The sequence below is a fragment of the Anarrhichthys ocellatus genome, unplaced genomic scaffold, assembly GCF_004355925.1.
Source record: "Anarrhichthys ocellatus isolate YVR2014 unplaced genomic scaffold, GSC_Weel_1.0 scaffold12, whole genome shotgun sequence".
NCBI classification, from domain to species: domain Eukaryota; kingdom Metazoa; phylum Chordata; class Actinopteri; order Perciformes; family Anarhichadidae; genus Anarrhichthys; species Anarrhichthys ocellatus.
Genome location: NW_022280042.1, coordinates 9737076 through 9764000, shown reverse-complemented (window position 1 = coordinate 9764000; position 26925 = coordinate 9737076). Strand labels below are relative to the sequence as shown.

Below are 26925 nucleotides of genomic sequence, written 5' to 3'. Positions count from 1 at the left end.
TATTTACATAAAGCTCTATGAAATCTCCTGAGTTTATCCAAAATAACAAATAAGCATGCTGTCTTTTTCTTCCCGTCGCTGGTTGTTAAAGACATTTAAAAAGCTGCAGGAGATGTACACATTTTGGGCTTTTTGTCGTTGTATTCAATCGCGTCTAGAGTTGTCAGTGTTGATGCAGTTACAGCCGTCCACCACTAGAGTCAGTCGATGCTCCTTTAATTAAAGTGCGCCTGAATAATCGCAATACGTCTGATGGCCCTTGAAGGCATCTTTGGAGCCTCAACTGACAGCAACCGCTGCAGTAGCTGCTCTTCAGTTTACTTCATGTGGGTTTTTAGGAGATGTGTGGGGTTGGGGTGGGGGGGGGTAGTTTGTACTATTTGTGGTATCAAAATAGCCCCCCTGTAAGGTGCAACTTTACACATGAGCTCAGGTTACAGCTCAACCAAAACACAGCGGCACAGCGACGTGAACAGAAAGTGCTTTTCAGTGTTAATTTCTTTCTCTCGTCCCAAAATAAATATATTTTTATGTATATATATATGTACATCAACATGTAAACAGCATGAAGGCGGACTCCCCCGTCTGTCCGCTGCTGCTTCGCTTCACACAGCAGACGAGTGCTTCCCTCCATCTCTGAGCTGTGGAGGCAAAGAGACGGTCATTTTTACCACAAGCACAGTACAGTGAATGCACCACGAGATGAATCCTAATAACACTGATTTTTAGCCCCCAATTTCAATTATTTATTGATTTATTCAATTGTAAAAAAGTATATAAGTCTGCTTTAATATATTACTCTTATTATTTACAACTCAGTTATACAATGACTTTAAATCTAAGAAACAAGGTTGATTTGTGTCAGAAAGAGATTTGACTTTATGAGACAAATGTGTAATAGTGAAAATACAGTTTTACATAATTGTAACATATTATAGTCTATAACTGCAAGATGTGCAGGCAGACTTCTGTAAACACTTCTAATCCACAACACGTGTGTGTAGAGGATATAACTGATCAGTGTCTTTAAATATGAATCATTTTTTAATATTTGCAGCACTTTTCCATAAACATGTTGCTTTGTAGTTTCTTTTCATCCCTTTTAAAGCTACTTTTTCATCTACAAACTATCTGCTGTCATGTTCACCTTTACCAAACCACAGTAATCCACTGGTTTTGACCTAAACACCACCTGGAATTCTATTTCCATTATAGAGAGGATGCGGCCTGCACATTACGCTGCGTAAAAAACAGCCCCCGAGCATTGTGCAATGCACGAGACACTACCATGTCACCCTGGTGCAACAGGTGCAAGAGGCCGCTCACCAGTTTCCTCTGGTTGCTGAGGCAGAAAGTGCAGATGGGCCGCAGCGAGGGCGCGCTGAGCGCCGCGGCGCCGTGCAGGATGCTTGGGTAGCCGAGGCACGGCTGTCCGTCCCGGCAGTCCTCCCCGAGCAGCAGCACGTTGGCCAGGTGTGAGATGTAGCTGGAGGCCAGGCGCAGCGTCTCTATCTTGGAGAGCTTCCTGTCGACGGGCTCGGTGGGGATGAGCGTGCGGAGCGCCGTGAAGGCCATGTTCACGCTGTGCGTCCTGTCCCGCTCCCGCGCGTTTGCCGCCTGCCTCTGTTTGCTCGCACCGGCGACGCACGCGTCTCCGCCGCTGCCGCGTCTCCGCCTCCTCCTCCGTCTGCCCCTCCGGGAGCCGTCTCCGGCCTCCTCCGATGCCAGCGCGTGGGGGCTGCAGTCTCTGCTGGACTTCCCGTCGGAGCTGTCGCTGCCGGTGTCCAGGTCGTCCAGGTCGGAGGCGAAGCCGTCGGGCTGCGCGCTGCGCTCACTGCCGGTGGACCTCATCCTGGCTCTGCTCTGGTCGGACTGGAGCTGCTGGGGCCGTGCGCGCGGGCGGCTGCACATCACCTTATCCTGAGGGTGAAAATAGCACCGGGTGGCCGAGCAGCTGCCGCCGATCCGGTGACCGAGGGGGTTTGCGCCGTCCGACCCCCATCGGCATACCAATGCTAATAAATGACGGCTGCTTTCTGGGTCGCCAGCCCTCTGCGGAAAAGGGAAGACAGGTGGAGCCTAAAGGGAGGAGGGGAGGAGGGGGCACCTGTTGTGGTCTGGAGCAGCAGGTTTAAATTAGGCTCCCCTGATATGGGGCTGCCTTCAAGGCCAATTTCACTTCAGAAATATTGATTTTTGTTTTTGGCCAATATTCAGTGTTACATAAAAACAACAAACTCCTCATGCAGGAATTTATTAAATGTGTTAAATAGTTCAAAACACTTTTCTCTTTCAATGCATTTGCTAAAACACTTAAAATAAATAAAGTAAGTGTTATGCTTCACCTTCTTTCATCAATACAAGTGCAGTTTAAATAAACAGAAATGTAAAAATGTGCACCAGAAACGTTCAACTTATTTCACCAGAGCAGAACAAAATAAAATATAATAATTTGATAAAATCTTTTTAGCAATGACCTCTGCTGACTGCTGCCCTCAACTCAATATGTATTCTACTAATTATATTAGAAAAACAGTATTTTATATTTGTATTTTTTTATATAAAAAATGGTTGTGTCCTCATTCAAAGTTTACAAATTAGATTTTTGTATTTTCTTTTAATAGACATTAAAACTGGAGAACGTGTTCGTGTTTTAGAGACATATACATACTTTGTTACCTTGCAATTAAAATATTTTATATATTTTTATATCTCTGAAACCAGAAAGAAACAATTTTGAGTTACTTTCCATTTTCACCTACTTTATTCTTTAAATTACTAAATACAAAATTTTGGAATGCAGGACTTAAAGCAGTATTTGTACACTATGTATTCTTCTTCATCCAGAAAATGCTGACGTTTAATGAACACAGTCACTTTAATTATTCCAGTGAAGCCAGTGCTCCTTCAGCACAAATTAAATCACAAATATTTCATAATATTTCACACAGTTTAATAACTAATAACTGTGTGTGTGTTTGTGTGTTTCCTGCCTGTTGGCGTCCAGGATGGAGGGTAACTGCTGCCTTGAAGCTCCCATTGAGTGAACAGTCCAGGTGGACACGTCCCGTCCAGAGTGTGCCCACCAGGATGGACCCCCCCCCCCCCCTCTTGCCCAGTGCCATCTTTGGGGGTGGATATAAATATCTGTGAACGGACGATGCCTTGTGTGCGTTGCTGCAAAAGCTCATAGCCTCCTTCACTTCAGGTTGTTTATTTAATTTCAATCACATCATGGACTTAAAATTGAAACATGTTGACGTTCTCTCAAGTTCATGTTCTTGATATTGTTGTTTCGCCACCAGAGGGCAGTAAAACCCTAATGATCAGTTCTAGAAGGTTGTTTTTTCTTTTCTCCCCACAAGATATGGACTCATTTCTTGATGTCAAAGTCTTCCTTCAGGGTTAAGCTAGAAACAGGAACAGATTCAGCAGATATATATCATCCAGGCAAAAACATTGCTTTTATCTTTTGGGCTATTTTACTTCCATAACATGTCATCTAGCGGAAAAACATCTAAAAGACACATTTAATATATTTGCATCTGTATATTCTCAGAAAAACTTCCTGTGGGTAATCAGCTGGGGGAAGTTTCATGGTTTAAGTGTTCACCTGTCTGTCGTTTTGAGACAGACTCTCAGGGATTACAGTGATGGCAACAAACATCAACAGCAGACCCTGCTGGCTGCTCCGTGTGGTCTTAACAAACCGTCCTCATCAGCGGTAAGAAGTCAGCCGGCTCTTCAGTGCTCGGGACGGGAGGAATCCTAATTGGTGCGGAGCTAACGCAGCCTCATTAATCTTTTAATCCTCGTTTCCTGTCCGACCCGCTGGCCGTGAATTTGTCTGGACTCTGGAGCAAAGTCAAATGTTTCTCTGCTGCTGCCCACTCCAAACCCCCCCCCCCCCCCAAAAAACCTGAGGGAACTTCTGCACACTGAAAGAATCTCCTAAACAAAATTGTTATAAAACATTTTAAACATTGATCTTAAAGTCTCAAACTGGAAGTTGTCTTCTGACTTTTTCCAACCAATGCAGGCAGATTATTAGTACTTCAGCTAGAAACCTGAAGAAATGAAAACCTTTAAAGGATATTTATTTGTTTTCTTACAAAACAACCAATAAACAATGCCTTAATGAGAAAGAACAGATAATACAGTGATTAAGATATATACACCAAGAAATATGCGACAATATAAAACAACCAAATAAATAAATACTCATACAGAGGTTTGGGTTTGTGTCGTAGCATTTAAAAATGTTCCCCAATAATAATAGCTGCTTGTAACGTCCTGATCAATAACTTTATGTTTCATGTACACAATAAGAAGTATAGTGTTACAGACTTTATAATGTTGTGAAATGATTTCCTGTCTGCAGAATGTGTAGCTCTACAACAAGTCACTGTCTCATTAGCCTAGCTTAGCACAAAGACTGGAAGCAGGGGGAAACCGTTAGCCTAGATCTGTGACGGCGGAGGCAGTATTGTAGTGTTTCTGCATAAATATGCACTCAAGAAGCCAGATTACTGCAGATGCTTAGCAGAGAACAAATAAATAGTAGTTTGTCCAGAAGTAAGTGCAGTTGTATAACTGCTGTTAAATATTCCTTTGCATGCTATCAAGCTGTAGAAACCTAAACTCCCGCTGCTTTGAGTTGTTTTGCTGAGTGCACAGAGACGGTGGAGAGAACCTGTCCTTTGTGACGGCGCTCTGCTCTGATGGCTGCGTTGCATCTGGAGGATGCATCGGTGCTGCTTTAACTCTGACTCTTTGGTGTCTGTTTGGTTGTGAGGGGGTCTCAACCTCGGCCAATAGGGAGCTGAAAACACAGATCCACACTGAAAATCAACAAGAGAAAATGTAGCAAAGAGAAGTAGTTTCCTTCTTTGACTTTCATGACAAAAAGGAGGATATTATGGAGTCCTTGAGGCTCAATTTCAGCACGTTAAAAGATTTTCAGACCTCGATGTCACTTCTAACAAGTGAAAACTAGAAGACTTAAAACCCAGAAACATTTCCAGGCTGTACTTGTCTTTTGAGTTTAAGAGATTAGAAGTCATTGAAAAGTCCTAAATACTAAAATAATCAGTCCTTCTTACCCTTCTGGAGCAAAGAGATCCGCTCCGACAGGCGCAGACGTTTGGTCGGACACATCGGCTGCCGTACAGACACTTGTGTTCACAGTGAGCTGAGGAGTGACACAACGACAGACACGGTCATGAGACAAACGTCTCCGTTCAGTTTGGAAAACAGCGGGATATTCGTGAAGTGCATCATTTTCTTGTTTCGTCGGGACACTCACGGATCTGACACAGCGTGCCGTGCCAGCCCAGCGTGCAGTGGCAGGTGTTGGCTCCCACACACTCCCCTCCGTTCAGACACTGCTGCAGGCAGCTGGCTACGAGGCGACACACGGATCAACATGTTAGAGCTGCACTCGAGGACTTGGAGACTTGGACTTGACTGCTCGGTTGACTTGAGGGCAAAAACATTACCTGGCCTTGTAAAGCCGCACACACTGTGGATATATTTAACTATATAAGGTCTCTGATGAGAGAAACGTTTTTCTTCAAGAGTTCAAGATAAAACAGGGAGAGTAACCGGTCAGTTTAAAGTTGAAATTATACTTTAACAGGTGTCATTTTTAATGTCCAGACTTCAGGACTTAATGTGCAGCGGGCATTTTATTCCTAAAAACACATGAAACATGTCTAGTTCCCTTCTGTAAGGCATGAATACTTCAGTTCCTCTGTTTTTCAGTCTTTTTGAATGATCTGCTCAGCGGCTGGTTTGATTTTAATCACGTTGGAGAAGCCGTAAAACAGGAAGTAACAACAACAAAAGAGGTAGAAAGGAAACCAAATGCTGTGGAACACCGTGGAGATGTACAGTTGCCTCCTGATAGAGGACAGCCCCTCTAGATGAGCCACAGGTGTTGAGCTGTCGCCTGACGAAGAGGAGGGGCTGAGGACACACAGCTTCAACAGATAACTCTTAATCCATCTCCTCTGATGTCTGAAACTGTTTTCACGGTTTCCACACGGGAGGCGTCTTTGTAGGAAGCGTCTGTCAGCAGAAACTTTGTGTAGCAGACTGTTCCTGCTTCAGTTTGGTGAGTTTTACAGTAAAGTGACGTAGTTATCAAGCAAATATTCTCTAATTACAGCTGATTTGCTGTTTTTCTCTGTTTTATTTAACTGTCTGTATGTTTTCATTATTAGTTTCACTGCTGGGTGATCTTATGATTAATCTTTCTAGTTTTTTTTTTACCTCAACTTATGAGTTTGTGTGTTTGTTGGCTGGATAGTTTCTGGACAACTTTGTGCTAAAACAGGTTTTGATGTGGATGACACTGGGGGAAAGGCCGTCAGACATTTGCACTGATGCATCATGGGAGCTAACAGGTTAGACCTGGAAGAGGAGTGTGTTGTCAATGTAAAAACATCTGTACGGGACGTGATTCCCGCGTCACGGCACTTACGTCTATCACATCTGTTTCCTCGCCAACCCGACGGACAATCGCACACATCTGGGCCGACACACCTGCCGCCGTTCATACACATGGGCTCACACACACCTGCAGAGAGAGAGAGAGAGAGAGAACAACATCACATGTTGCAAATTTAGCTTATTGATAAAGGAAAGATAAAGAGATGGAAGGTTAAAGGACATCATGATGGCAAAGTAAGAAAAGGATGAAGAGGATAAGATGTGAGGAAGGATGGAGAAATAAGAGGATGCACCAGTGGTGAGAGAAGGAAATAAATTAGTCAAACAAGTGACGATGAGGAGGAAGAAAGACTGACTTTTCTCGCATCTCCTCCCGGTGTATCCCTGCAGACAGGAGCAGACGTTGTTCCTTATGCACAGACCGCCGTTCTTACAGGGAGGACTGCAGACGGCTGGAGGAAAAACAATAAAGAAAATACTAAAATCAACCACGAGACAACCTCTCAAATTAACTCCATGAATGCTTGAGCTGCTTATTGACTCATTGATGGCTGAAGTCGTACCATTCTGACACTGTGCGCCGTAGAAACCGTGAGGACACTCGCAGATGTTCGGCCGAGTGCACGAACCTCCGTTGAGGCAGATGGGAGAGCAGAGAGCTGCAGGGGGGAGACGACGGCGTCAGCGTTACAGAGGTGAGGACACACACACACACACACACACACACACACACACACACCCACCCACCTGTCTCACAGGACGGTCCGCTCCAGCCTGTAAGACACATGCACTCGTCTGGAGACGCACACTGGCCTCCGTTGTGACAGTGACGGCTGCACACCACTATGACGAAAACATCATCCATCACATACTGGTAACAGAAATCGCCTTTTTGTTTTTTAAAGCAAAGCAAATGAAGGAACTGTGAACTCACTGGTCTCGCATCGAGGTCCGACAAACCCATAAGGACACGAACAAGTCTGCAGTCCCACACAGCTGCCTCCGTTTTCACATGGGGACCTGCACAGAGCTGCAGAGAGGCATTTTAATTCGTTATGTCATTTATTATAGTGCATTCATACTGTGAATGAACAAATTTAAGAAAATCAAGACTATTCATATGTGATATTATTGGAAGATGCATCGCTGTTAATAGACGTTTTTTCTTTTTGCTCGGAGACACTACCGCTTTACCTTCCTGACAGGTTTCTCCATGAAACCCTCGGAGACAGTGACACACACCCGGAGCAACGCAAACGCCCCCGTTCATACAGTCCGGCTCACAGATTGCTGAGAAAATGTGGATCACAAACAGACGATATAAGAATACATAAACGGCTATAATAATTTATGTAAGCCACTTATTTGTTTACCTGTCTGACAGTCGAATCCGGTGTAGCCTGGTTTGCAGCGGCACGTGTTGGGCGCAGCACACTCCATGTTCCTGCCACACATATGCCTGCAAACAGCTGGATAAACAGACAGATGTTTACCTTAAAGTTAATGTTTTCTTATCATTAAACGAGGGATGAAGGCACACGGAGCCGTACCTCTGCATGCTCGTCCATCTCCAGTGTATCCTACAGGACACCGCCCACAGATGAAACCCTCGTCCGTGGTTGGTTCACAGGGGACACCGGGAAAACACGGCCGGTCGGCGCAGGTCGTCACGTGTTTGTCCGCCGTCGTGCCGCTCCTCACCGCTGCCTGGATGGAGGTAGCTCTTTGTAGCGGGGAGCTGTACGCCGTCTTGCTCGAAGTTGTGAAGGTCAATGCAGGGACCGTCTCCGGTTCTTCATATCCAGGCTCGGCCTCATCTCCATCAGCGGAGAACTCTGACTCAGGGAGTGAGTACGACAGAGCGGTGAGGGCCGCTGTAAGAGGGAAGGCAGGTCTCGGAGGGGTCCAGGGTTTGGCGTAGGTGGACAACAGGTGGTTGAGCTTAGACTGGGGGGTCTGTTTGGTCTGCGTCCCTTTGCCAGACTGAGTGGATAGGTGAGGAGCAGGTGGCGTTACCTTCGCAGGTGTGGCACCAGTGAATGCTGCTTCAGACTGCTGGGAGATGATCACATAATGAAGGACGTTCATGTCTACAGATCAAGACGACGCATGGCACCAAAACTCACCTTGGAGGACGTCACATGAGGAACAAATGCCCTGGAGATAGCCGTCCTAGATCTGCCGTACGTCCTGAGGTTGGTACTGTGGCGGGTGTTGTGGGTGTTTGCAGTGACGTGGAGGGCACCGATCGACGTTCTAGGGACATCTCTGGAGACAGTGATCGCCTCTCTCCTCCCGGTCCCGCCCCCCCTCCCTGAAGTGGGAACCTTGCGTGGCACGTTGTCTCGGTTCTCTCTGGTGACAGCCCAGGACAGGTGTTTGATGCCGTGCCTGCTGGGTAGGTTGGGCAAGTGGAGCTGAGAGACTTTGCTGCTGCTTCCCTGCGGGGATCGGATGGTCTTGCCGAGCGTCTGCTGCTGAGGAAGGTGATTGGATGCTGAGGAAAGACAGCAGGGTTCAGGACCACAGTAAAGGAGTATCAGTATCAGGACCCCTCCCCCCCCACTCCCCTTGTTAGAAAATAACTTCTCCTGTTCAAACTTTGCGGCCGGGAGCTGATCCCTGAATCAAAGCACCAAAATATGGTTATTACATCCAGGCAGTCTCCAACCACTTAAAGTGATTCATCAGCTGCAATAAATGACATTCATTCCAACCAAAAAACCACATAAAACATCAGGGGAACCAGAACTAAATAACAGTAGCCCACAATGTTTGGAGGGATTTCCCATTACTGACAGATGTTTTCATCTGGATCCTTTGTATTTAATCCTGTATGTTGATATCCATGCTTGCATTCTGTTATTATTATGCCAATAGAGATCACAAGTAGGAGTCAGAGCTGCAGGTCTATTTGCTAAATGAAATGTTCAGACGGACGTTACCTTCCTTGGCGTTCTTGATGCAGACGCGTCCGTTGCCGTAAAGGCCGGGCGGGCAACGGGCGCAGACGTATCCGACATGTGGCGGCCTGCGGTTGATGCATTGAACGCCGGGGAAGCAGGGCCTGCTGGCACACGTAGCCGACACATTCACAGCCGGAGACTGACCAGATCCTGAGAGACACAAACTGTGGTCAGTGCTCTATATGAGCTGGATCAACGGCCCTAATAGGTCCTCCTAAGCATCCTTTAGTAAGTTTTTAAATGCCGTTAAGTTAGCTCAGTAGAGTCCACTACAAACCATTAACTTTTTAAATTGGTAGACATTGTTGGAAGCCGTACCTGAAGCTGGTCTGCCACTTCCTGACGGCTGGGCGGGAGTGGATGTCTTTGCAATAGTGTTGCCAACTCCTGAGATGTTCTTGAAAGTGTCTGCGTTGGTGGTGGATGGGTTGAGTTTAATTCCTTGGCTTTCTCTCAAAGCATCATTCTTTATTTGGGAAACGATTGGTGTACCTGCCGTGATGCTTATGTTACTTTCCGGCTTAGTGAACGCTGGGTTCAGGCTCATCCCTGGAATGCGTCTCAGAGCGGTGGTCTTACTTCGGGACCGGTTGGGGTCAGTCCTTGGAATGGTCTCCCCCGCCTCAGCCCTTGTCTGCGGTGAGCCACTTGAGGTCTTCCGGAAAGTGTCTGTCTTTATTTCGGGTGGTTGCAGCAGAACATGTGGTGTCTTGTAGACCGTGGTACGAGGAGCAGATGTGGTAGAGACGGGGACGACTGCTGTATGAAGAAGAACAGATTATATTTTGTACTGCCAAATAAACACTTTATCTGATGCCCCCATCCACATTGCAATGAACCAACAGCAAAGGAGGTGAAGGATTGAAGAATATACTGTAGCCTGGAAGGGTCAAAAGGTTGTTCTCTTAGAAAGACAGACGCTCAGCAAGAGACCAGACTTTGGAAGGAGTTTGTGTAAAGATCTCAACGAGGCATGAGCGCCAGTCACAGCCTATTAACACATTTGCAAGCCACGAGCGGAGCAGGAAACACTCGGTGATTGGCAGCAAGTCAAGCAAACCTGACTCTGATTCGTCCTGCGTTCGCTCGGCCAACATTTCTTGTTTACAGATTACATCACGAGACTTTTGAATCCACTTCTCCGACATCTTGTGACTCGACTTTCCTCATCTGAACTTTTTCAGAGCTGAGTTGACTTCTTTTCTCACCCTGAACAGACACATGAAGTTATGCCTGTTTTGCGCTGAACTGAATAAACGAGGTGAAATGAGTCAAACCAAAGTCTGCAGAAGATCAGAGGACTGATGAGTAAGCAGTTAAACAAAAGGGGATGAGGACATCCAAGGATCTGTCCTCATGAGTCTACTAAAAAAAGACAAACAATACATCACTGACAGGAATTTATGCCGAATGCTTTGCTTTTTTAAAGACGGTAATGTCTTGCAACATACACCTCTGATTTACTCAAAGGACAACAACTTGACATCTCCACAGATTCTTAGCTGCTGGGAGGTGTTCAGCTTTATAAATACCTTTACAACTATTGGTGATGAGTTAACTGTCATCCGTACACATGCATGTACACAAACATGAGCTGGAAGCAGCGTTTCTCCCACAGCGGCAGTGTTTTCAAAGCATTAACTCAACAGTAAGCAGTGACCTCAACTCAAAGCGTATCAGCTGCCATCTGGTTTCCATTCAACACAAGTACTTTAACCCCGCGATGAACAAATGCACCGTCACGTTCTGGACAGTTAGCAGATGCTCTTATCCAAAGTGATTGTACAACCGCTTGAAATATTTGCATGCAAATTGTCCCATAGAAAAAGATTTTACTTTTTACATTTTGCAAGACCTTAGAACGACTTCAGAATGGTTGCAGCATTTCAAAGAACAGCAGCATCTGATGAACTCATGTTACGCCGGCTGATGAGATCCAGGTTTGAGGGTCTGAGCTATGTCATCATGTATAAGGGGTCTCGTATGTGTGCACTTTAAAATCTTATGTAAAAATGATTATCAGTAGTTTTAAATAATGTTTTTTGCAATTTATTAAGAAAAATGTTCGTTAAAACTGAGTGAAATATCTCACTTATTTAAAAATGCATCTGTTCAGTTCTCATTTTATTCACATCTAACGATCAAACTATGCTCTTTAGCCAACAGATGATTTTGCAAACCTGTAACTGAATATCTTTTAAAACATGTAATGATTCAGTGCCTTGCTCAAGGGTACTTTGACAGGATACAGTATATTGTTTTTTATGCACACAACTGCTGCTGTTTAACGGTGAATTTTGTTTTAGCTGCTGTCCTTTTAAACACCTGAAACGTATTCTCTTTATGCTCATTCTTACCTGTGCATATTGTCCCATTTCCCAGCATGCCTTTGGTGCACGAGCCGCAGCTATAGGAGCCAAAGCTGTTGAAGCACGGGACTCCTTGGAAACACGGCTTCCTCTCACACTCGTTGACATCGTCCAGGCATGTGACACCTGCCGAACACACGGTAAGATGTTTCCACGATCATAAACTGATCCTCTTCAAACATGTGATGCCACTTTTAACGACTTTTACTAACATCTCACCTTTCAACCCTGCAGGACACTCGCATCTGTACCCGCCGGCGGTGGTGATGCAGTTGCCGGCTGCGCACGGAGCCGACCGGCATTCCTCAACATCCTGGTCGCAGACGTCGCCCTGCTTCCCCTCGGGACATACACACAGGTGCTTCCCGCTTCCAGCAGGGAAATGAACGTCCGTCACACACGTCCCTCCGTTCTGACACCCACACGTCACCACGTCCATCTGTATTACAGGTGGAACAGAGAGACGGCTCAGGTAGGTCCTGTTTTTATTGAAATAATATCTAACAATCAGTATTGGACACTTCTAGAGAGTTACTAAGCACCGAGACAGTCGTTAGACACTTATACCAAAAGTACTACAGAGGGGGACCATCCTGGCTAAATACAGTTTCAATAAATATGTTATATCTCTCCAACTCTACCTCTACAGTGAAGGAGCTCTGGGCGTTGCACTCGTCTGACAGTGTGAAGTGAAAAGTCTGACGTCCCTCCTCCTCAGGAAGCGACGGGACCCTCCAGATAAGGAGGCCGGCAGGGGAGAGGAAGGCCCCCCTAGGCCCCTCCTCCAGCTGGAAGAGGAGGGCCGAGCCCTCGGGGTCCGATGCCGCAAACTGGAAGACAAAGTTCTCCCCGCCGAATGTCCGCAGGTCGCTTTGAGGCTGGTGGAAGGCCGGCGGCTCGTTGACTGAAGACAGAGGAGGAAACTCTTAAGAAACTTAAGTGAGTGTTCACAACTCACCAACAACACAACTAGCTCTTTTGTCAGTTATTCTTATTTCCCGTTACGTCTACAAGTCTTTGTGTTTTGGTTCCTGTCCTCAAATGAACTCTTACAAGAGAGCTCGGTTTGGCTAAAAATGTTCCCCCTAGAAGGATCATTGTAAACACACGTTTCCAGCTCCTCTTTCTCTTCTCAGTGAGATCATGTATCATCCACCTCCTGAAATCACTCCCTCCAAACAGATGTTTAAAAGAATGAAATAATCCCAGGAAACACCTGCTCAGCATGACGGTCAAATGATAAGAAACTGATTAATACGATTATTGCTATCACTGAATTCCTAACAGTCTAGAAACATGTTTGGCGTTAATAATAATGTTTCAAGACAAATCAAATCAAGAGGAACCATTTCAACCCACTGAGTAAACTCAGGCCTGAAGGCTGGATGCAGTATTACACTATTCCAACTGATGGGTTTGTTGAGTGTCAGTCTGTGTAGCTGTGGTGATCAACCGTGTGATTTCCCCCCCCCCCCTCGTCTCAGGCTGGTTAAGCGACAGGTCAGGGCATGCTGGGAAACCTAAACCTCCGCTCCTTTGATCCGCTAATGGGGACAAACATGACCAAAGCGGTAACAGAAAGATAAATACTGTTCTTCCTGTTAGTCATCATTAGTGGGCTGCAAGCTGAGTCGAAAACACGTCCTGGAGGAACAATGTTGTCTAAAAAATAATCACTGCTGGTGGAGCATTAACAATTGTATTATCTTTACTCAACACAGGCAAAGAATACACATAAACATGACAATAAAACTTTACCAAAAGAGTTTTGGATGTTTACTTACCAGGACCCCAAACATAAAGTTTAAATGTGTAAATATTAAATAAATGCTGAGTGGCTAATTTTGGGTATTGCTCCATGAACTTGCAACATGTGGACAAAATAAAAACAAATGCATCTGGTCTTCTTTGTCATTACAGAATCTACTTATTGATGATTGCTCAACATGTTTTTTTAGGAGCAGGAATCTTGTAGAATATCTTCAATTGAAGGATTGTGGAGTAGGAATACATTGTCCACATATTTATGGCCATTTGTGTGTACTTTGTTTATGACGATGTCTGCTTTTTGCCTGATATATGTGACTGAAATGTTGACCGTGTCCAAGCAGATTATCTCTGGTAATTTTGATGATGTATGGGGGGGAAAAAAGTTTTTTATTTCTAAGATAAGTTGTTTGTACCTTGATTCACAGACCAGCTGAATTTGGAGGTGTCCGGGTCGCAGAGGAGGCAAGGGCTGCTGGGACTGGAGACTCCCTCTGCAAAACACATCCCGTCGATGTTACACGTCCTCTCCTGGCAACCACAGACAAAGGTTTGTCATATTTACAATCTTTTAAAATGCTGACATGTTGATGCAGCTTCCAGAAATTGTAAAACCTATTTTTTTTTTCTTTGGAGATGCCAGGTACATAACAGGAAATCCACCTTTAGATATACATCATCGCTGCTCAAGCTACTTCAATTTAGTTGAGTTTGGCAAGAAATATCTCTTGGTGTCTGTCTGCAGTGGCATGTGTTCACTCCAGGTTGTTTGCAAGGTTACATGTTATTCTGCCTCCTTTCCCATAAACAACAGGAACCTCTGTACCTTTGTTGGGCTTTTAAAGAGCCAGCTGCTGCGTGTTTGGAGCAACGGAAACCACACTGTCTCTGGTTTAGTTATTCATAACATATAAAAACCCACTGAATCACATCTGTCTCCTAAATCTAGAGTCTGAAACACCAGAGAGTCCAAGTTTTCCTGTGTTGAATTGTCATGTGAATGATGACTTTCCTCCCTAAAAAAGGTTGGTCAAAGATCTGACTTACCTACTAACAATTTGTTAGTTTTTAACAGTTTTTACTCGAGGCACAGTGATTAATCTAATGTTGTTTGGAGCCGTCAGTGTGGAGGAGGAAAAACACGTATTTCTTTTTGTATGCGAGTTACCTTTAACTTACAGAGTCCTGAGCGCGATGCCTCGCAGACCTGGCAAACGCCATCGTAGATGGTCAGCACCATGGCCTGGCTGTACTGGGAGCCATCATTGGTGACCTGCAACAGGAAAGAGAGGAGCTGACATGGGATGGGGGGGGGGGCTTAAAACAAAACAGCCAACAACCAACAAACGAGAGACGTTACTTTAATCTCCCAGCGTGCGTATGGTTTGTCGTCCATCATGAAGTCCTCTGTGTTGACGGCTGTGTTGCTCAGAGATGGAACAGCACAGTCTAGAGCTTTGGAGCTGAGGAAGGTGGCTTTGGTTCTCTGTTTCTCCCCTTGAACCCAAACTCCGTTCATGTACTGTGGAGGCAGATCAACACAACTCAGAGGAAATATTTTTTGGGAAAAAGAAACCTTTTGACCTTAGCTTTTCCTCACCTTCAGTCTGTTGGCATAGCAGCTGAGGTCGGGAGAGTCGATGAAGCCGAGGCCGAAGACTCGGACGCTGCGACAGTTGACGGCTCGGATGTCACACAGTCCACTGTTCTCCAAATCTGTTAGCTCTACTGGCTGGCCTGTCAGAGGAGAGATTATTGATCAACGGAAAGAGAGAACATTAGTTCAGCAGAGACATCAGCAGAGAAATGCTTTTTTTCTGCAGAAGTCTGCTTGGTAAAAACATAATAATCAACCTGCTAAACCCATTAAGGATTGGAGCAGCCGCCTCCGGATACTCACTGATGGCGAGGCTGCAGTCGTAGAAGCTGTGGCTGGGAAAGCACTGGCAGCCCCACTCTGTACACTCTCCGTTACCATTGCAAAAATTGGGGCATCGCAGAGCTGTCACCACCTCCCTGGCCGTTCCCAGAGGACCGGCCACCTCCAAGGCTCTCTGGGTCCGGTTTTCCAACAGCCTCCTCTCACACTCATTCTCCAGGTAGGGCAGCAGTGCCTCCTCCCAGCCCAGGTCGTCTTTGAGCTGCAGGTCCAGAATGCAGAGATCCACTGCCTCCTCCAGGCGGTGTCCCAGCAGCCCCCGGCACACTGCACCAACAGTGGAGTTGGCCAAAGCCATCTGACACACCTCGAGAGCTTTGGCCGAGGTCAGGCCGCTCGGCGTTGGCCACTGTGGTTGCACCTCCGGCCGGGCTTCTGCCAGGTGATCCTCAGGGAAGAAGTAGGCAAAGTTCTCCAGATCCGCCTGGCTGAGGCTCTGAGCAGCGAAGACGGGCTCGAATCCAAATGACGTCTGTCTCCTCGGCCTGCCAGTGGAAAGCAGAAGATCCTCCCTGAACTCACCGTCCAGTTCAAGATCACCGTTTTGATGGTGCTCGGCGTGAAACCGAAGGTGTCTCCTCTCCAGAGGATGAGCGTTAAAGGCGGACATATCCAGGATGCTCTCCTCCGTCTCCGGACTCTCGATGTATTCCACTGTTGTGTCCATAGAGGGAAACACAGATGTGTAATCCACATTATCGTGTGCTATGCAGTTGGAGTGGGCGGATGGATTGTACAAGTTCCTCATCGCTCTGCCGGCATGATGAGATGCGCTGTATCCTTTCTGGCACTGACAGAAAGGCCTCCTGACCTCTTCAATCGTCCCGGGAGGTGTCCTGTCAAACAAACTCTCGCCGGGAGCAATCCTAGCCCACACGCAAAGAAAGAAAGAAACAGCTCTGTGTAGAATCTCCCATTTCAGCCAAATCAGGTCCTAACAAAGCTAAAGTTGAATAACAATCATTTGTATTTGTCCCAGACTGACCTCCAGTCCTCTATGAAGCGATGCAGGTCATCGGGGCCATAGGAGCCCCCGTCCGAGCCGTGGAAGTCGTTGTTGCCGTTGTGGTCGAAGGTGCCGCAGAGGCCTTGCGTGTTGCTGTAGTCAACGCTGGGCACCTGTATGGACAGGCTCATCCCCCAATCGCCAACATCGGCCCTAACAAAGGCCCCGGAGGGAAAGATCAACTACGAGAGGAGAGTCACATCCAACAGCGTCATTAACAATAATCTCCTCATGCAAGAAAAAGTAAACATTTAAACTGGAATAGCTGCGCATTCTTGATTCAATTCTTGACGGTTCAAGCATGAACACAGCCGATGATGTTTCCCGGGAATCAAAATAGCGTGTGAAGATTTTCCAAATGAATCTGCACCAGTGTCAAAATGTTGGGATACCTACGGTGACCTTCTTCCCCTGGTGGGACTCCAGCACCCTGACTCGACTGCCCTCCCTGTCACCGAGGGTCCTCAGGGTAAGCTGCGGCCTCGTCTCCTGCGGCTGGCCGTTGCACATGTCAAAGACGGCGAGATCGTTCCCCTCTCGAGCCGCAACGCCGCAGTTGCAGGCGACGGCGTAGTGACGGCTGCCACAGTCCCACTGGCGAGAGTGGACCTCAAACTCCCTGACGAGGCTCCGGTAGAGGACAAAGGTGCCAGTCTGGTGGTTTTCATAACGCCTGCACAGAAGGACGTACAGATGTTTTACTGGGCCAAACTTTAACTTCTCTTTAACGCCTGCGAATAACCAATTCAAGAGGTAAATTACCTGCCGTCCAGAGTAATGACATGTGGGTCAGTCAGAGAGTAGCAGATGGAAGTAGGAACGTCCTGGACCGTGACCTGGGGGGAGGTTAGGAGAGCAAAGATGAGGTGGGGGGGGCCTCCACCCTGTGACCCTCTGACCTTGGGCTTTGATGTTTTCACCAAACACAGATGGGAAAACTCCCTTCAGAGACGCGCTGTCTGGAGGGCTGACATCATGTCTTGCGTAACGCTACAGCTTGTGTGGACGCAAGTAACGGCTACGCAGAGCAGCGCTCTTTAAACATGATGTCAACCCATCAAACAGGCACAACCCCCCCTGACCCCTCCATCTTCATAAAGCACTGTATAACTGTGTGTATACATAAACAGTTTCACAGAGCGACCTGTAATTACAGCCGTCTTTCTCATTAAAGTAATACTTGGATAATTATATGACTCTGCTGTTTTCTTCATTTAGTTTTGGTGCCCTCTTAAGAAATTCCCTCTAGGCCCCCTTGGAATACCCAAGGGGCCCCTGGAACCTCCTCAAAGACCCCTTGGGCATCCTCAAGGAGTCCAGGAACCCCTGTAAGGACCAAGTAATATGCAGTTTGCATACCACAGGACCATAAGGGCCACTGAAGAGCTTTGGCTACAAATGTTCACTAATCCCTGGAACGTCTGCATTGTGGTTTTATATAAAAAATACTTTGAATCACCATAAATGTGATCTAGATGATAATTACATACTCTCACTCCACGCAGAATCTTTGAATCATCTTTGAACGTGGAAGGAAATTCCTGTTAACTCACTTTCAGAGACGTCGGGACGTAGCTTCTCCAGAGTCGCGGTGCGCTGGGTCCGGGCAAAACGCCGATCAGACTCGGACGATTCCCGTCCCGCGTAAAGTCTGTGACAGCGGTGACGAAAACTGCTGCCCGGCCACAGCTGCCTTCTCTACAGGCGTTGGGCTGGAGCTCTACCTGGCAGGCGGACAGCGCCACATTTGGTGCCTCGTGTTCAAGACCGTCTGTGGATGTCAACACAGCAGTGAGTTGGTGTTAACGGATGGCACACAGCTGCCTGCAGAACCGTTATGTCTTCCTGAGCTGGCTTTCATGTGATGATGTACGGGGCAAGTCGGAGCACAACAGATGAGGAACCACAAAACAAGTGTGCAGAGTTTTCTGCACGAATTTACAAATAATTATACGAATAAAGGGATTTTAAGGCTAACAGAATAGTATGTTTGGTCAGCTGTGGTGGTTGCTGCAGGCTCATCCTGTTGCCAACATTAGGATTTTGTCTCCAAACAACTTAACAAGATGTTTAGCTAGCAGTTAACTCAAACACTCTTCCTGTTTTCCTGCAGGTCTGACCTGGCTCGTGGACACTCAGAGCCAGAGGGACTCCACACTGGCGACCGTGGTCGGCGCCGTAGCAGGGGATGGGCACTGTGCTGTGCACGGTCACCTCGTGCTCTTTGCTGTTCTCTGCTATGTGGAGCGAGTCTGGAGAAAACTGAAGAGAAAGAGGGAACAAAGAGGCTTTGGTGAGTTTGACCTGGCTTTTTCTACAGTGGCTCTCAAATGCTTCACCTTTACCTTCAGTCCAGCGTAGAAACCCTCGCTTTCTTTTGGAGGAGACCTGCTGTGGCTGGAGTTGGCTCTGAAAGTTGACACGCTGCAGGACAACTGCAAGAAATACATCACCGTTAATCCATAAAATAACACGTAAAGAGAAGTTACAGTAGAGTTTTAATCCTTCTATCAGGGTTGTGTTGTGAAACTCAAAATTGATTTTTAAACATTTAAATAAACTAAAAAAGTATCAAAGCATTTCGCCACTAACATTTAACTCACTCTCATGGTTTGAGAAGAAAAATGAATCTGACCCTTGACCCAACTCAGCTGCGACATCAACATGTGCTAAAGAAAGGCTCTGAGCGAGCCCAGCCCTCTGCAACACGACTAACACAACCCAAACATGGACGACGAGCACAATGGTCCACAGCTGTATCGAGGGGCATCGCCTCGCTTTCACACAGCATCACGTTGGAAATCGAATAACTTAATGTTTCCTGGCAAGAGATAATTCCTCCAGGAAACGAGAGCCGTCGGCAGCCTCTGGCTTCTGAGGCTGTGCAGCAGACGTTTAATTATAACAAAGCAGACGTTTAATTATAACAATTATTACGCCCAATGCAGAAAAGAAATTCAGCTGTAAGAGAGAAACTAAGGAGCAAGCAAACGACTGATTCCGATTTGTTCCTCGTTTCATGAGCGATCACTCCATTTTCTCTTGTAGGTTGAGTTTCCTGGTCTCATCTAAATATGACTTATGGTCTTGATGCACGAAGCAGACCTCAAAGGACTTGCAGTAACTGCTCTGAAGTCTGTATTCAAACGCCACCATGAGTCTGCTTTGCCTTTTCTGTGCTTTGTCTTCTTGCAGAAGAGCCGACGCTCCAACCTCCCAAATCTTCCAACTTCCCGTCTGAAGGCAGGGAACTGGAACTGAACATGTTAGCATTAAATCTGTGCCGTTAAGTTTAAAAGAAAATGGCAACTCTGTTGTGCAAGTTGCCGAAGAAAACAGTGTAAAGAAGCAGCTTTATTGTATATGTGTGCATTTGTCCGTGTTCACATAACTGACCCCAGAACTCACAGATTAAATGTGAAGCATGTGGAGCGAGGCTTTCACAGCCTGCAACTGATTTAACTTCCCCACCCTCCTCTTTCCTTCTAACTGGATATGACACACGCCTCTCTGCCGTTGCTTTTAAGGATGAACCCAGGCAGAAAGAGGTCAGCATGATCCGCAGCTTTCGTTCCCCACTTTCAGGGGTCAAACCCTCTCTCTCTCACACACACACACACACACACGTGCTCTCAGAAAACTCTCAGCGCGGTCTGGCAGGAATTACCGTTTCTCCGAGCCTGAAGTGGACGCCATCCATCTCCACCACAGAGAAGGAATTCAGTGTGGATTCCTGCCTGATCTCAGCCTTCATGCTTTGGCCGATGTGTCTGGCCCAGACCACCTGGAAGCCCAGTGGCTGGTTCCACGGCGGCGGGATGAAAGAGCACCTCAGGTGGACACTGTGGCCGATGAGCTCCGGGGTGATAACGGGCCGGAACGGCAAGGACGGGACGGCAGCTGAAAACCCGGACAGCAGTTACCCGAAACAACCCTGATGAGGATTTGACTTAATACATTTTATTTTATTTGTGTAGCACTTTAAAATAAGGTACTCAAAGGCACTTTACATGGTAAAAACTTGCTTCTCCAATAAATTAGACCATTTTTTTTCTGATTTTGCGTATCGTAAGTCGGTGTAAACCATCAAAAATTCTAAATGTTATTCTCATCTATCGAAGTTATTTGCAAAAAAACGCGTAATTTTGAATAAATTATTGCATTTCTATTGAAAAATTAGCTTTGATTTAAAAGAAATTTGGCATTATTCTGTATTATAATCTGCTTAGAGCTGGAAACTAACTTAACGGTACAACTCTCCAGTAAATGAAATATAAAATTCTTCATACTACAGTAAGATCAAAAGAGAATATGTGGTTTAAGCAGAAGCCAACATTCTCAGACTCTCACCTTTGCATCGGCCGTTGACTTCTACCTCACCTGGCGGGCAGAGTCTGGGTCCCACATCTGGAGTAACTGAAACATCAGATGTTTTTCTCATTATTAAGGTGCACGAACATTGGCTGGTATATCGTTATCAGTTTTTAAAAAAATCTCAATTCTAAATATAGTTATCGGCCTCAAAACTAAAACGTCAGGAAGTGGTTCCTAATGGCACAAAGCACTTTGAGAACATGTTAAGGCCAGCTCAGACTCTCCTGGAGTGGACTCGTGGACCCTCTCAGCATGTTCACCTTTAGCGCAGTATCCCATGCACCCCTGTGTGGGCTGCAGCCGGTAGACCAGGAACTCGCCGCAGTTCCGCACCGTGATGGGGATGCGGAAGAGGCAGCAGTCCTTGGTGCTGCCGTGGAAGAACTGCCAGGTGGCGCAGGCAGAGAGTTGGCGGACCTCGCCGGGCCGCGGCAGGGGGGAGTCCTTCAGAGAGAGCCACACCGGAGCTTGTGTACCACAGCGGTTCATCTGCAGGGGGGGGGGGGGGCGTCAACAGAAACAGTCATTACCTGCAGCGAGGGGGTCATTAAACTCTCCACCTGAGCTGAAGGGGCTTATTAACCCGACCTGCTGGGTGATGTTAGTGCAGGCAGGTGGTTTTATGTGAACGACTTCTTTGGCAGAGCTCATCTGCCATTTTTGTTTGGCCTCTTACCTCAACACAGGTGGTCGGCATCTCCGCCGGCTTGTTGTTGATCCTGAATCTGTACCAGCCCGGAGACAGCGAGTGGTCACAGATCAGGTCCTGGATGGCCGTGTCCTGGATCTCCGTGGAGTCGAAGTCGACACTGCGATAGGGATTACGCAAAGTCCGATGACCTCCCGGGTAACACTCCGGAGCTGAGAGCAAGGATGGTGGGAATTACACACTGATTTAGCAGATGTTATGTGTGTTGAAGTTGGTTAAAAAAACATCTTTCTGGATGTAGTTTAATGAAGAGGAAATGAAAACTGGAGAACCTCAGCAGGTTTACCCTGGAGTCATGTCTTATCTTAGACTTTTGTTTCCCACGACGTTTCGTCTATCTTTATCACAAACGGCAGGACTGAGTCAGACTGTCCTCGGCTTAACTGAGTTTTCTCTCTCAGTACACTGGAGGCAAAAGGCTTCATATGAAGGGTGTGGACCTTTATTCTTGGCCTTGGGATTCGTAATTTGACAAAACAATCTTTTTTTATGGTCAACTTTCCTGCACCTTCAAAATGGATCCTTGGGAAAACAAAAACACTCAGCTGCTCAATCCTGCTGTTGGAAAATCACAAATTGATGACAATACCCAAAAAAGAGACACAGAACTACCACGAGACATGAAATGACCAAGACAGAAAGACAACCAAGAGACGCAGAATACGACCACGAAGAGACACAAAACATCTACAAAGAGACGCAAAACTACATAAAAGAGAGAATACGACCACGCAGAGACACCACCTGTCTACAAAGAGACAGATTACCATTAAAAAGGGACGCAATACTACCAACAGATCGTCCTAAACCTCCGACATAAGGTCTAGCACAGCTGTGCTCTTGAGTGCCTGGATAAAGGTTGTAATTGAGCCTATTTTAACAAGCTACATTTTGAGTTTCTATATACCTGTCATACATTAGTGATTTATTCCCGAGGAACTCTATTATCAGACGACATGACAAGAAGTGTTGGCACATTTGCTCCTTAAAACTGTCAGTGGGCATTGAGGAGATGAGCAGGAAGGATCATTTCACCCCCGAAGGTTATCTAAATTGCTAAGAATAACAGACATTCCTGTGAGCCTCTCGCCTCTCTAAACTCGCCCCCCCCGGGAAAGGACGATCAAGCCAATGACACTTGACTGGCCTCTGCAGCTGCAGGCTGAATTTATTTGAGCAGAACATGTAGTTTTCCATACTAGCACACTCAAAAGCTCCACATCTGTCAAGTGAAAAGGGTCAAAGTCGTCAACGGAGGCTTTTCTTAACAAAGCGAAACAAAAAAAACAAGCGGGCTGCTCTTTCTACTTTCCCGTTTGAGTTTGATTGTAGCGGCTGAGCAAAGCCACATCGGGGAAAACAAACAGTCGGGGTATTTAGGGTGTTTTCAGACCGTCAGAGCCTTGAATGGACTGGGCAGAGTTACTGCTGGTGATCCCAAACCCAAACAAGGTCTTACAGGCTGGTCTTCACGTTGACAGGCCCCTTGAAAGCAAAATCTCTTGTTTACGTCGCCTCATGTCTGCGTGTTTGCCTCGTCTGGAAGCTCCACCGACAAGACTCCGGGTCACAGGTTGTCCAAACATCCAGGTTTTCCAGGCAGGAGGACAATCGGCGAGGCTTTGGCTGCTGGCTAAACTGGTCCACTTGGCGGCTTAATGAGCTTACAGAGCCGAAGGGGAGGGGGCGGTGAGCTAATGAAGTGGCCCCCAGGAGGGGAGGGGGGGTCCCCACTGGGAGGGAGGCCCTCAGCAGCCCAGATGTGCAGGGACTTCTGCAGGTTCTCAGGAAATAAGATTAATTTGAAAGAGCGTGGCGTTAACACAACTGAGGCCACGGGTCTTTAACCCCCAGACGGCCTGTCACTCACCACGGAAACAAACAGTCAGACCGACTCATTATCACTAATTATCAAAGCAGTTAGGAAACACTTAACACGCTCGTACTTTGGAGGGTTTGGAGGATTTTTAAAGCACGATCACTAAAGATTTTAGGATGAAGCTCCTGACGGCTTCATAACTTTTCTTTGTATTCTTGACGAGGTGGGAAAGCAGTAAAATGTCTCAAACTAAACTCTGCAGAAGAGGAGAAAGAGATACAACTGTAAGACATTGGAATATCCAACATGCTCGCGGCTGATTGACCAACACTAAAAGATCTCACACTCAAACTGTTTGAAATGTGTCCCCCGGAGGTACAGGAGTGTCAGTAGACTTTATTTTGGAACACAAATGTCTTTCTTGTAGCAAAGCTGTGCGAGGACCCACAGAGTTTCCTTTTACGATGGCCTGCCTCAAAGTTTACGACCGCAGAGCTTTGATGTGTCGCTGGACGCCCCGGAGACAAAGACATGAGCAAGATGGAAGACAGGGTGGCATGTTTGACTGACCGAGACAGCAGCTATATGTTCAGGTCAAACAAAGGTTATCAGCCAGAGAAAGGCATGATGGGAGATAAATTTACTGGATTATATTTATGTTTCGATGACATGCTGCATGTTTATGAGAACTGATGTTGCTTTATTTCCTTTCATTTTGTATATACTGCACTTTTTCTTTCGGAATTCCTAATAAATCGAGTTCAATGTGGTGAATAATATTTTAAAAAGAGAACTTCATCTCCCCTTTTTAGCAACTTCTTTGTTGCATTATCAAATCATCTCCAAAAGATTCCCTGGTCACGAGCACAAAACACTGCTGCATGAGTTAAGAAACATTTACTTTTCAAAGTTAAGATTTTACAAACATTGAGTTTCATTCAGCTGAAGCACCTTTGAGTTTTTCTTCTGTCTCAGTAATGTTACCTTTGTCCTCTGCCTGACTTGCTCTCATCTCTTCTTTCTGAAGGTCCATCTAACCTCTGGAGCTGCTGAGTGACAGGAATGCAGCCTCACGGGCCAAGTCATGCAGCTCTGCACCTGCTGCTTCTAACAGGTAATGTCTTCTTTTTATTTTAGGAAATAACGATTTGAAGCAGAGACTCTGGGTTGCTTTAGACATCTCCATCTACTTCATGTCCCTGATCATGAAGATGAAAAGTAGTTTTGTGTCTTCATGGCAGCTGAACCATTTGAAAATCATAAGTTTTTTTCCTTTTGTTTTAAGCCATAAATTAAGCCATAGCAAGTTTGCTTTCCACTTACCACGTTGCGCGAACGCTCCTAATTGCACGACCCACAGCAGCGCGATGCGTAAATATCCAGAGAACAGCATGCGCTCCGAGCCAAATGAGCAACACTCCATGGCTGGTGGCCGGGGTTAAGAGATGTAGGCTGGCTTCAGTCTTCGGGTCCCATTGAGAGTTTGGAGAAACGGTGCGAAAGTGGCGCAAACTGTAGTTATTCCCCTTCTCCCGTTTGATAAGTAGAGAAAAAAAAGCTTTCGATTTGCGCTCCGCTCGCCGGACAACTGCGGGTTTGCTGTGCAAACGGCGCAAGATGACCAAAAAAGAGGCGGGAGGAGGCACTAAACCACCGAGGAGTGTGCTCCTATAGGTGGGTCCTCTGTGATCCCAGTCTCTCATCCACATCACGTACAGACACATCAATAAGTGCTCCATGTCTTCCGTCCTAATGAAAGCTGAACTCGTCCCAGCAGCGTCTCCAACACGGTAAATAAACACGTCTGAACTGTTTAGACTCGCTGCTACGGAACCACAAGGCACGGATCCGTGCGTGGAAGTGAACGAATGTAAGTGAAAACGTCAGATGAAGATAATCAGAGACGCATGTGCTGCTGCCACGTGCGCGTCTACAACAACCCGGACTCCTGAAGCCAAATGTCTGACTCATGTTGGAAGACTTTCTGCATTTCCTGCAAATCACTAAAATCACAAAGAGGACAAACATGTATTTAGTGTAAAAAACCCAAAGAAAAACATTCACTTCAGACATCTGCACGTATACATTGTACACACACGCAGTATTCTACAGCTGTTAGTACTCAGTGTACTTGTGTACACTCACAGCATGTCTGCAGCTGTAGAGGAAGTTCGTGCAGCCTCAGGCTTTAATTTGGAGAAACATGAGGATAAAATAATGCACATGAAATTAATTATTAACAGTATGAAACATGTGTATGAAAGGCTTCATTTAAATACAAAAAAGTGTTTTTTTGGGGTGGGGGGAGATTTAAAGCAGAGTATAGTGTATTTATGTTGCATTTTATCATCGTACTTGTGTATTTTATGCTGCTATATAAAGTTATACAGAAGGAATTATTAAACGAACAGTGACAAAAACCAGATGCATCTATGAAGAGATGCAATACAACTACAAAGTGATGCAAAACAACTACAAAGTGATGCAAGACGGCTTTAAAGGGATGCAAAAGGAGCAAACAGAGACGCAAAAAGGTCTCAACGACATGCAAGAGGACCAAAACTTCATGGCTCTTGTTCTTATGTAGTGAGGTGGGGTCCCTTTACATTTCTGTGCCCAGGGGCCCATTTTCTCATATTCTGTCAATAACTGCAGTGTGCTGTCCTCCTCTCTCTCATCCTAAAGCACCACTGAGTTCATGACCTCGACATGTGCCTGAAAACAGGGGGAGTTGTAAAGTAAATATCAGGTGCTGGAGGCTTCAGAGACCAAAGGATGCACCGCTCCGCTAAATACTAGACCTGCGAGGAGCAGCAGGTGTTCTGCGCTGGCCTTTTCATTCACACTTCACTTCACTACTGTGAGAAAGTCTCACAGCTTCAGTTTTCACACTTAGCTCTGAGACATTACACGTTTGAACCTTTGCGACAGTCGGGGGAGAAGTTTCCTCAACCTGACTTTGCTTGTTGGGATTCAAAACAGCAACTTTAGAGAATTATTGGTTTCTTTGGATGACTTATCTCCTTATGTGTATTGGCCAACCCGACAGGACACAGTGGACAGAAACTGAAGCTTTTCTCCTTTTATACACCTCCCTGCTGCTCCTGGACTAAAGTTTGTCTCTTAACTTCCCGACTTGTCCTGCATGTGTTCAGAAGTTGCCATATCATCCTCCTGAAAACCTCCCTGTGCTTGAGACTGCAGTGACCGAAGCGTCCTAACATTATCTGTCACTTCTTTTGATGTTTGTGCCCTGAGATACAACTCGGGGGGGGGGGGGGGGGGGGTTTAAGTCCCGCCTCCTGAGAGCTTCCAGGTGTCACACATCCTCCTTTACTGTGAGAACAAAACAAGAGAGGAACATACAAGAACATATGGCGGCTACAATGCAACACAAACATCTTGCAACCATATTGCTTCTGCACCCTTAAAAACCATCTTTGTGAAACCAGAAATGGTTCTTCTATGGCATCAGATGTAGTGCAGTAGAAGTACAAGAAATACCTCTGTGTAGTGCAGTAGA

The 26925-nt window shown here is 46.2% G+C and overlaps 2 protein-coding genes across 2 annotated transcripts; both read right to left on the bottom strand.

The window, feature by feature from the left end:
- Positions 1-336: 336 nt before the first annotated feature.
- Positions 337-2049, bottom strand: LOC116386207 (transcription factor 15). The gene is made up of 2 exons (XM_031852244.1): positions 1327-2049; positions 337-641 (listed from the first exon to the last, which is right to left on the bottom strand). Exons 1-2 carry the CDS (start codon positions 1909-1911, stop codon positions 606-608), a joined length of 621 nt encoding a protein of 206 aa, XP_031708104.1. The 5' UTR covers positions 1912-2049; the 3' UTR covers positions 337-605.
- Positions 2050-4108: 2059 nt separating this feature from the next.
- Positions 4109-24825, bottom strand: LOC116386205 (von Willebrand factor D and EGF domain-containing protein). Its single transcript, XM_031852239.1, has 33 exons — positions 24726-24825; positions 21551-21735; positions 21135-21363; positions 20851-20916; positions 20168-20400; positions 18846-18935; positions 18621-18762; positions 18054-18271; positions 17263-17336; positions 16897-17173; positions 16480-16682; positions 15456-16360; positions 15156-15292; positions 14916-15077; positions 14724-14828; positions 13972-14086; positions 12430-12692; positions 12008-12227; positions 11777-11914; positions 9738-10175; positions 9399-9569; positions 8580-8950; positions 8004-8508; positions 7827-7922; positions 7648-7743; positions 7388-7483; positions 7201-7296; positions 7017-7112; positions 6810-6905; positions 6485-6580; positions 5306-5401; positions 5103-5191; positions 4109-4822 (listed from the first exon to the last, which is right to left on the bottom strand). The coding sequence occupies exons 1-33, from the start codon at positions 24823-24825 to the stop codon at positions 4802-4804; spliced, it is 6225 nt and encodes a 2074-aa protein (XP_031708099.1). The 3' UTR covers positions 4109-4801.
- Between the last annotated feature and the right edge of the window lie 2100 nt (positions 24826-26925).